This window comes from Triticum urartu, chromosome 7 (assembly GCF_003073215.2).
Source record: "Triticum urartu cultivar G1812 chromosome 7, Tu2.1, whole genome shotgun sequence".
In the NCBI taxonomy this organism is placed as follows: domain Eukaryota; kingdom Viridiplantae; phylum Streptophyta; class Magnoliopsida; order Poales; family Poaceae; genus Triticum; species Triticum urartu.
In genome coordinates, this window is record NC_053028.1 from 17,169,934 (window position 1) to 17,180,861 (window position 10,928).

Sequence of the window (10,928 nt, forward strand, 5' to 3'; positions counted from 1 at the left end):
AGCTTCCTTTGTTCCTCTCTCTCTCCTCTCTCTCTCTCTCTCTCTCTCTCTCTCTCTCTCTTTTCATTTGGCTTGATCGGGGCTGTGTGGGGATTATTACCGGTGCTGCAGGGTGGTGCCCAACCGGCTCTACCTGGAGCTGCTCCGGCGGTATGCGGTGGTGGTGCCCGTCTACTCAGAGTCGGAGCGCGTTAAGACCAGCAAGGCCATGTAAGCTTCGCTTTTACTCATCTCCGGGACTGTTCTGTGATACACGCAATTTGTTTCACGTCGGGTTGGTATACGTACATACTCTCTGATACAACTAGGTGATACCCCGCGCGTTGCTGCGGAAATTTTGTATTGAAGATTGGATGCAATGATCAATATGAAAAATGATGGAAGGAATTTATTTATTGGAACCATGTATGGACTGATGCATATTGTTTAATTATTTGAGGTAGAGCTGCATGTTAGTTTGCAAAGAATGTGACCAAACTTTTTGACATGGCATACTCTTAATTTTATAGTAATATTTAGAGAAGCCTAATTATGGAGAACAATTGGAAGCACAACCGACATCATTAGCTCAAAAACCTTTGCAAGGAATTTGACTAAAAAAATTGACATGACCTTTCCTTAATTTTCTAGCATTTGAACATGTCACAGGAAGATAGTATATATTGAGAACAAAACGTCACAGGAAGATAGTATATATTTGAAACAATTGTAAGGAAAAGTTTTGACACCAGTTGGAAGCAAAACTGACATGATCAGCTTAATAAAAGTGCATACAAATCCATAGATTTCACAATTCAGACTTATTACATAATCTTAGTCGATATCTGACGACATGCTTAGGCTGATCATAAGTAGTTCTAATGATAGTTTGGAGGTAATTTTCAATGGAAGGTGGTGCAATCCATAGGTGCTTTTCGTGCATCTTGAAGATGCCCTGGTCCTTGCATGGTTGCTGACGGTGCCCTACATGTTAATAGAACAACATTATTGGTAAGGTTATTGTTGTAGCAAAGGGCGACAAAACTTTATATAATTTTGTTTGGATATGAGAACTGATAGTACCTATGTGTTTTTATTACTGTTATCCTCTTGTCCTTCATAGTTGTTCATTTTCACATTGTTATCTGCAATGCTGTTTGATTGATGATAGAAAGTTAGATTGTGAATCTCATGTTTCTATGTGATATGAGAAGAAGCACGTACTCTTGCTTATGCTTTTTGACAACCTGGAGATGCACTTGTGTATCCTGAAGATGTTCCTGTTGATGTTCCTGTTGTTGACTGACATGTAAACAGGAAATATTGTTATCAATGCGTACTCTGTTTGTTGACTGGCATGTAAACAGGAAGATGTACTTTTCAGAGAACTTCAATGATAAACAGGAAATATTGTTATCAATTAGTACCCCTCTTTGTTGGTGGCTCCATCTTCTGTAAATTCGATGCTTCTTTTCGCTGAAGAGTACCTGCAACCAAAAATCGCCATTTGAATTCCATATTGAATGTAAGCTGAATGTTCTTTAGTAGAACTTTAAAAAGTATTACCTATTTATGTTTTTGTCGGTGTCCATAGTTGCAGATTGGCAAGGGGGAGGAATAGTATTGCCCAAGTGGACTTGTGTTAGGCTCCCCGGACTGCGAATAGGAAAAGTTTGGTAAACATTGTGTAGACAGAGGGTGTAACTTCTATTTTGTGATTGATGGCAAACCTCTGGATGCTCTTTGGTGATGATGGACTGTTCACCAGTTCTTTGCTTGGAGTTGACTGGAAGTATTTAATGGTTCAAATTAAATATTTTAGGTAATACAATTGTAATTAGGAAGGTGTTACTTTCTGAATTGATGAAAATTGTCTAACCTTTGTGGAGGGAAGCATTTGTGCATTGTCAACTGGGAAGCTTTTCTTTATGACATAACTTATGGGGAATCTGGATACTAAATCAACCTTCATTCCTATGTAGAACAATCTGGTTTTCCCAATGGCATTATCTAGTGCGGTCACATGTTCCGCGGTATCAACTTTCATGTTTTGAGAAGCTTGGATGGCATCTCGCTCAACCAGTTCTTCAGCAATTTTAGAGAAAGCAATGACATCTAAATCTCCTGAGTCATCTGTAAGTGTAATTGGTAGCTTGTACCTAGAGAATTTGATAGTTGTTTATATGGAACAGAATATGTAAATGAAGGCAAATGTTCCATAAAAACAGAGATCGTACAATGGCTTTGGAGATGAATTTGTGCAAAGGCATGTTGGAGTATCTGAATTGTTGTTGTATCCTCTGTCACAATGTTTGCATCCTTTGTAGTACCAATTAGTTGAAGGTACAGTAGATTTAACTTTTGCAATGGTGCTATAGGTAGCTCCTTCCTAAGAGTTTGCAAAAAGGGTGCATTGAGAATCTACTGTAGAAGTTCACTGATATACAAATAATAGGGTAGATAAGATGATGTTGACCTGAAAATTTGAGTTCGGCATATCTGATATTTGTTGAAGTGTGTACATTTTCCCTGCTGCTTGAATAGGAGATAAATGCATAACCTGAGGTAGTTGCTGTCGCAGAGCTGGAGATTCCCATTTATAGCTTCAAAAAGAATCAATGAGAAAAATGTCAGCATGTTAGATTTTGGAAAAAGAAGGTAGTAGTTGCAAAGAGAAAGGAGAATGGCTGACCTGGTTTGGTAGTTTTTAACTTCAGATGTATCCAAGTCAATGTAAACTTTTGTTGCAGAGGTTGATGATGCATGCAGGGTACCTATATGTATATATGGTTGTATGTCGTATTAGTTTTGGCTCTTATAGTCATTTTAAGAGAGAATATTTGAGCAGTTACCTAGAAAGCTCCCAGCTGTGAGACCCGCAAAAATGCCAACTACAATGCCTTCTTGTGATTTTTTGAGTACTGCTTCTTCATCAAATGTTTCACCATGGTGGCCCCAAAGACGTATTTCTTGTGTCTGTTCACTGGATATGTGGAACAAACATTTGTTGACACAAAGTGTATAGGGATGGAAAAGTTTTAACACACTAGTAGTAGGAGAAACATACTCTAGGTTTCGAATTTTGATTTTCCTGAGTTTATTTGTAGATGTCTGACTTGCATAATCAAATGGCCCAATGTGGCTAATGACTCCTATTATATCTGGAGAGAGAAACCACATACACAATTAATTTATGTTTTAATATTAGTATGAAAGAAAAAAAGGAAATGCAAGCGTTACCTTGAAGTGGTTTTGCAAAAGTATCTTTTTCTGATAGATTATCAAATGGACAAAAATTGAAGGAAAACTTTGGTATATTTGTTCCTCTGCTCTCAAGTCGGTGAACCTTAGTGCTGTGCTTGAATTGCAACATATAGTTTTGGTGGTGGTATATATGGGTTTTGTTTTTTATATCAACAGCTGCAATATCATTGAAGATGTAGACATGTCCTTCTGTGAGTAAGGGGCGGAATTGTCTATGAAATTTTTTGGGTACACTGATCTGCGCCATATTGCCCTGCCATAATATTCGATGAGGATGTGAAAATCAGTAGTACATTTGTACAATAATATTATTATTATGTTGGAAATAGAAATAATAATGATGGACTTACATCTTCATCTAAAAGGACACCATCAATGCTGATGAGAGGATCCGCAAACTTGGATTTCATGTTTATTGCATCCCATAGGCGCAAGAGTCGTCCAAATACCTTACAACTCTGTTGACCAAGAGTGATGGTTTTAAGGGCTGTAGTGGATTCCATTGATGTAATTTTCCTGAAAAGAAAGCAAGTAGTTGCATAATAATTGATGTATGAAATGGGGAGATAATTATGTAGGGTAAACACGCTTGAATGTAGGAAATTCCTTTATTCAGTTCTCATAGTCTATTAATTTGACTAAAAACTTCAGCATAGACTACATTATGGGTGCAATTCTCATAAGAAACTTGACTATTTTTGATTAGAACTCTCAACCCCTTTGGTGAAGTAACTCTGGAAAATGCTACATATAGTTGACCATGAGAGAACACTGGAGATGGCAAATAGACTCCAACTCTATTTAAGGTTTGCCCTTGACTCTTGTTTATTGTCATTGCATACGAAAGGCGCACGGGAAACTGGCGCCGTCTCAATTTGAAGGGCCACCTTGAGTGAGTTGATGTTGTGGCAATGCGTGGGATATATACTTTTGAACCTGTAGCCTTCCCTGTTATGATTTCACCTTCAATCACACGATATGTCAATTGGGTGACAATCAGCCTAGTACCATTACAATGTCCCCTTGATGGATCAAGATTGCGCAAAAGCATAATTGGAACACCAATCTTCAAGTGCAACTTATGGTCAGGAAGTCCGGGCATCGAAATTGTGTTTAGAAACTCTGTTGGGTATAATGCTTCAAGAGTGGAATGATTAGCAGTGCTATCGTCAATTGAATCAGAACTATAGTAAGATATTTCAGACGTTGTTAGCTGAGCAATCATTCTGGTATTTATATCTGAAACCACCTCATTTGTAGGTGCTAAAATTGCACGTTCACACAAATATGATGAAATATTTGCTGGCCCAGAACCTAAGTCATAGACAAATGATATCAATCCATCAAGGTTCCTACAATTTGACGATAGAAGCAAAGACTCTGGAATCTCTATAAATGAGTTACTGGAATCATTTGGGACAGAAACAATAGGTTCTGTTCCATTGCCCACCCTAAGAAGCCATTCAGCAAAATTACTTAGCTCCTGTCTGTCTGAGGTGGAGAGATTTCCTGACTTCAACCTCATATTTTCAGTTAACTCGAGAAGCTTACATTGTCTCCATAAATAAGAATTAACAATGCAGGACCTCAGAATTTGGGGTTTTGTTGCATTCTGTATTACTGGAAGTGTTTGTCGAAAATCTCCACCAAGCACAACAGTTATACCACCAAATTGCTTATTTTCTGCATTTTGCCTTCTTTCTGATAATATATCTCTAAGTGTACGGTCCAATGCTTCAAAACAATATCTATGATTAACAGGGGCCTCATCCCATGCAATAAGAGAAGTTTTCTGGATAAGTTCTGCCAAGTGTGTATTTTTCTTTATACTACACATGGAACTCTGAGAAATGTCTAATGGAATTTTAAAACGGGAATGAGGGGTTCGACCCCCTGGTAGCAGTAGGGCAGCAATTCCCGATGATGCAACTGCTAATGCAATTTTCCCTTTGCTTCTTACAGAATTAAGCAAAGTAGTCCATAAGAAAGTTTTTCCAGTTCCTCCATATCCATAAACAAAAAATGTTTGACCTTCATCATTCATCATAGAATTGTAAATGGCATCAAAAACATCTTTCTGGTTGTTGTTCAACATTGAAAGATTGTCATTTAAAGTGGCAGTCATAGCAGGCACATCATAATTTAGGTAGCGGCAAATTAAAATGGGATAAACAATATCCTGCATCTCTTAGCAATTTATCCAATTCATTCAAAAGATAAGATGATATATATATATCGGCTAAGGGATTGCTAGCTTGACCACGGTTCTGATTCAATTGATGGGCTGCATCTTCAGACATTTTTGACGCGTGGTCATCAAAAAGTTTTCTAGGATTTGTTACCTCACAAAAGAGCAAAACTGTGACAAACAGTTGGCGTAACTGGTAAGGCATGGCCCATTGAGCGGCATCTTTTAAGGCATTGGACCATTCTTCATCATCACCAAGGAGACCTAAAGCCTCACATGCAGCACAAAATGTAGGATATTCATGGCCATTGATAGTTCTGATTTGAGCGAAGGAGGTTGGACCTTTGACAATGTTGAGCAACAAACGTAGATAGTGAAGGTCCCCTTGGGAAGGGTTGACATAAGCAATTCTGCCAATTCTTCTAGAACCACGATGATAATCCCAGTATTTGTCATTTGATTTGGAGTGCCATGTAAAATATTCAGGAAATTCTATGTAGGTATATTGTTTAGCCCGAGGGTGTTGCATATTAGCTTCTAACCATGCAGTCAACTTAGTTGTCATATTCCTTGGATTTTCAATCACTGCTTCAAGGTCATCATCTTCTGAGTAAATTACATTATTCTCAAATGGAAGATGAACTGGAAGTCTTTCTACGGAAGGGTCTGCATAGTGAATATCATACTCTAGCAAGCGCCAAGCAGCCTCATTTGGTGTGATACAGCGACATTCTAGATAATTTTCTATTTCATTGACTGTTTCACTTGATGAATTGGATGATCCAGAATTTGAATGGATTTTAGTTCTGGCAGAATCAAATCCTTTTGTGACATACTTGAAAAGATACTTGTGCATGCCATCATGATTAACCTTCTCTACATTTATGTGACCTTGATATTTAACTACCAAGTCCACATTGTGAGGAACAACAAATCTGTTATCAATGTGAACTCCATTTTTGTTGACAGTTATTCCATTGTTTGGCCGAGCATATTGTGTGAAACCATTCTCCAATATGGTTGTTTGCTCACAGAAATCTTTAGGATAGAATTTTGTGCATTTTCCTTCAGACATACAAGGAGATTTAGTATTCAGATTTCCACAGGGCCCGTGTATCATGAATGAAGATACAACATCATAACCTATTGGATCATTTTTAGGATCTGGCAACTGAGCCGAAATAAGAAAGTCTATCTTTTTCGCATCTAGGGGTTCGTCTTTGGATAACCATATGATGATATGGACATGAGGAAGTCCACGTTTCTGAAATTCAATGGTGTAGATAACTACAAAAGATAGGCATGTTATTTACGTAAAAGAAATGTTGGATTCATGCAACATTAAATCAATTAATGATGTGGGGGAGACAAATTACCTGCATTCCTTGGTCCAAAGAATTTTTTCTTTTTAATATCATCCATTAGCATATTTAGCTTCATTTTGAATACCCTATTGACAATATCTGGACGGTCAGAAGGTTGTTGCCCTGGAATGGATGATAGAGCCTCTACTATCTCAGGCCAAGCTGCATTTGAAGTGAATGTGACAAAGAGACCCGGCCAGCCATATTTCCTACATATAGCGATGGAATCTTGATAATTTTGGTACATATATCGCGGGCCTCCGGTGAATGAAGATGGTAATATAATCCTTTGACCAATTGAAGAACCGGATGTATTACCTCTTGAGACAGAATTGGCCAAGTCATTATATGGGGATGATCTATATTTTTTCTGAAATCCAGGCTTGCGATAGAATGCAATACGAAACTCTTCAACACAGCAATAACCATCCACTTCATAAGCTTGTGTCAATCTTTTACCTCCCAATGGCATGTTGAAATCACCTGGTCTATCATGTAATCTATATGCATAGTACTCTAGCATAGTTACTTTCTGACGGCTTATAGCTTGACTTTGTTGCGAGGTGCGGTACATGAGGTCATCATGGTAACCATCCTCTCCATATGGAAATAATAGAGGATACTGCATTGCCATAAACTTGCAATGTTTTTCATTGATTTGTTGTAATCCTAATGAACGGTTATCTATTATAATGTCCCGCCCAACATCAGTTGACCCAATATCACCAACAACCAACCCTACAACCTCAGATGCGACCGGAGCACTATAGATGTCTCCATGTGCGTCAGGTTTGCCATATAATCTGATAAAGAATTGATCAGGAGCATCTTCAGTCAATCTTTCCCGTGCTTTTCTAAATAGTTTCACTATGGGATTATGGGTGTTAAGCATCGATATAAGGGACTGGACAATATCTTGATTAGCATTGAAAGAAGGGCGGGCAGACGAAGACCGAGATGATGAAGGCCGAGAAGATGCAGTAATATTTATGCGGTTTCTAACCTCATGCTCTGTATCATAGATGTACAATTGTGCATATTCTGGTCGACGATTCTCAGGTCGCATTAGAGAACCGATACGATGGCAGACTTGACCACTAATCTTGAAAACATAGGGTGCTCGGCCATCATTTATGGATTCAATAACTTTAGCACCCATTGAAGTCATCGCAAACATGGTATTATACTGCCGGATATGATCAAAAAAGTGGTTCGAAGTTGCAGTGTTCTGTGAGGTTAATAAATCCAATAGAGGATGGGGAGGAGGATCATATGGTTTCAGCAAGATTTTCCCTCCTTTACAACACAAATTATATGTTGGATCAGAAGTATGTCTCTCTCTGCGGATACGCTCTTCATACCAAAACAAAGAACCACAATGTTTGCATGAATGTGTGGGCCCCCCAAGGTTTAAGGGTTGAAAGATAGTTCCTGAAAGATAGGCCATGTATATTTCTCTCAATTTGTACAAAAAGGAGACTTCAATCTGCAATACACTAATTGGTAAATAATAAGAGCTTACGATTATGGATTGATGCCAAATTTGGTGTTTGGGAAGCTGACGTAGAGGACTCTCCGGTTAATCGTCGGCGTACTGAACGTTCATCTGCAGATGTTTTTGCTAGTTGATATGAAGCATAGGTTGATGGAAACATGTATAAGGAACAAAAATATCCTAACTAACCTCTATTTCTAAGTTGTGTACGTCTGCGGCGGTTATCGGAAGAAGCAGATTGGTTTATTTCAGGTATGACAATTGGTTGTGACTGACGACGGGGGCGCCCACGACCGCGTTGGACTGAATGGCTACCACGATTTGTAGAAGAATTTGCGGTGCTATCCGTCTTTGCAAAGCATGTGGGCAAAATTGACTTAAATGGAAGCAGATTGTAGCCTATATGTTTGAATAAATATATCACACAAAACAATCCAGGGTAGGAAATTCGTACGGTATCTAATATGCATGGAACAATATCGATGGTGCATATGTTCGCATACCAATGGAAGAAGCAGGAGACCGCTGCAAAAATGAATTGAAGCCAATCCGAGGAGCAAGAGACCTACTAAGCAGAAGTTGAAGAACCTTTCGATCCAGAGAGCAATCTGCAAAAAATTTAAACATAAGTTGAGGGATAGGAGAAATCCAGGGTGACTGAAAACAGGCAGCATGCTGCAGGAAAATAACTACAATGTACTGATAAAATAGAAATAAACAAATAAATTAGTAAAATATAATGATGATATTGGATTTTGTACTATGTCCATCCTAAATTAGAAACATGTGCAGGTCGCACTGCTAACCAATTTGTGTAAGCATGTATCATAATCAAATAGCAATTTTATGAAATGGGAATCTGAAAGAAATGCAAGGAGCAAGCGACCTGTGATGTAATGTGGCCAATCCGAGCAGCAAAAAACCTACACGCTCAGCATCCTTTCATCCCTAGCACAACCTGAGAAATTGGAAAGCATAATCTTGTGAGGATAGAAATCTTCAGAGAGGGCTGAAAAGAGGGAGTGTGCACCTAGTAGGGCTGAAGTTGGTTCCCAGCCGTGGATGTGAGCAGGCGTTCATGGTCGACGATGCGTATGGTAGAGGGGTTATAAGGACAATCTTTTCCGCATTTGCAGGGTAATGAAGCAAGAGATAATGAGGGCCGTAAATTGAGTTGTAAGGCTGTTTCATATGCATTTGTGGCATGGAGGTGGAAGGGGTTGCGACATAAAAGCGGGGAAGACGAAGGAATTTGATGGAATTAATGCACATCTATGGAGCAGTGGTGACTGGCAGGGGGGGCATTGGGCGTGGTGGCGTAACTCACTGGCGGTGGCTGGCCATGAGGATGATCGATTGGGGAATGGAGGCGGAATCCATGGCGGCGGCGGCTGGATGCGGTGGCTGACCATGAGGACGATCGATTGGGGAATGGAGGCGGAATCCATGGCGCCGGCGGCTGGATCCTGCGTATCTGTAGAGGTTGCTCGCCAGGGACCGCCGGCGGTGAGGGCGGCAGGGTCAACAGGGGCGGCTGGCCGGAGGCAAGCATGCTTGGCGGCGGCAGGTGGGAGAGCATGAGGGGCCGTGGCGCCTGGTCGGGGAAGGGCTTGACGAAAGGGAAGGGTGTGGGTCGTACGTGTGTATCCTGAACGATAGATGCCCATGGGCTTGGAGCGGGCCTTTTAGTGTCCAAATGATAAAGTCTACGCCCAGCCCAGAAGACGGAGTCGGAGGCTAGCAGTGAGCGGTGTGGGCGGGGGACGAAACGGTACGTAACTTAGCGGTGGCAGCTCAAATTTGACCAACACTTGATCTGACGGCTGTATAGCACCGATCTATGTTGCATCAACGGTTAGAACAATTGGAGTGACGTGGCTTCATGAGAAGGCAGCAAAATCATCTAGTGGGGTGCCCCTATTTAGATATAGAAGATTACACACTCGCACACAAGCAATTCTGTGTTAGGGAATAAGGCAAGGCGAGCGCGGTCAGTGTGCGTGTGTACGCGAGTGGGTCGAGCTGGGCGCCGGTCGGTGGTCGCGTTGGGTCCGTGGTGGGTATTCGTATGTGATGCAAGGGTATGCGTGTGTGCTGCAAGGCTATGCGTCTGAGTATGCACTCGACTTGTCGGACTAGGGCTCGTCTGTTGGCGAACATGGAGGGCTGGACGAGTTGGTCGGTTGCGGGCTCGCCACGACCTGGGCGTGTTCGAGCGTGTCATGGGTGTGACCAGAGCGGGCCGAATCGAGCGCTCGAGTGGGTAGAGACGTGGGGTGCATGCACTCCCTCCCATGTGCGTTGTAACAGAGTGTGGCCGGAGTTTGTGCTCGCGAGAAAGAAATTGCCATATGCTCCCAGTAGGGGGGCCATGCTCCCTGTAGGCTACAACGTAGCTCCGCCCCTGCTTGTCGCCATCAAATTTTATTTTATTTTTTGCGGTGACTTGCGGGCACCTTCGTAATGCTCGGCAGGCAGCACAGAGGATCCTCAGGCTAGCCATAGTGGGAGTAACTTAGGTAGTAACTTAACACATCCCAAGACAATTTTGCTTATGTGGCAACTATTTAATAAGGAAAGAGATGCTTGTGGTAACATAATATGTTACTGTAACATAGCGCTTCCTGAGACAAAATGA

The 10,928-nt window shown here is 40.9% G+C and overlaps 1 protein-coding gene across 2 annotated transcripts; it reads right to left on the reverse strand.

Annotated features, from left to right (window-relative positions):
• Window positions 1-823: 823 nt before the first annotated feature.
• On the reverse strand, window positions 824-9,368 carry LOC125525581. 2 transcript variants are annotated; one of them, XM_048690588.1, is made up of 17 exons: window positions 9,321-9,368; window positions 9,177-9,248; window positions 8,794-8,898; window positions 3,594-3,759; window positions 3,220-3,496; window positions 3,047-3,140; window positions 2,832-2,962; window positions 2,672-2,753; window positions 2,456-2,582; window positions 2,217-2,368; window positions 1,859-2,138; window positions 1,710-1,765; window positions 1,546-1,635; window positions 1,407-1,466; window positions 1,204-1,281; window positions 1,063-1,132; window positions 824-963 (listed from the first exon to the last, which is right to left on the reverse strand). In XM_048690588.1, the coding sequence occupies exons 4-16, from the start codon at window positions 3,744-3,746 to the stop codon at window positions 1,063-1,065; spliced, it is 1,650 nt and encodes a 549-aa protein (XP_048546545.1). In that variant the 5' UTR covers window positions 3,747-3,759; window positions 8,794-8,898; window positions 9,177-9,248; window positions 9,321-9,368; the 3' UTR covers window positions 824-963. The 2 variants fall into 2 exon arrangements, with proteins under 2 accessions (XP_048546545.1, XP_048546544.1); XM_048690587.1 differs by having other exon boundaries at window positions 9,177-9,358.
• Window positions 9,369-10,928: the final 1,560 nt, after the last annotated feature.

Coding starts and splice junctions, on each gene's coding strand:
- LOC125525581 (XM_048690588.1), bottom strand. CDS start 3,746: ATGGAATCCACTACAGCCCTTAAAACCATCACTCTTGGTCAACAGAGT. Junction 2,963..3,046: donor ATCAAAATTCGAAACCTAGA/GTATGTTTCTCC, acceptor CCACATATCCAG/TGAACAGACACAAGAAATAC. Junction 1,636..1,709: donor TCACCAAAGAGCATCCAGAG/GTTTGCCATCAA, acceptor TCCTATTCGCAG/TCCGGGGAGCCTAACACAAG.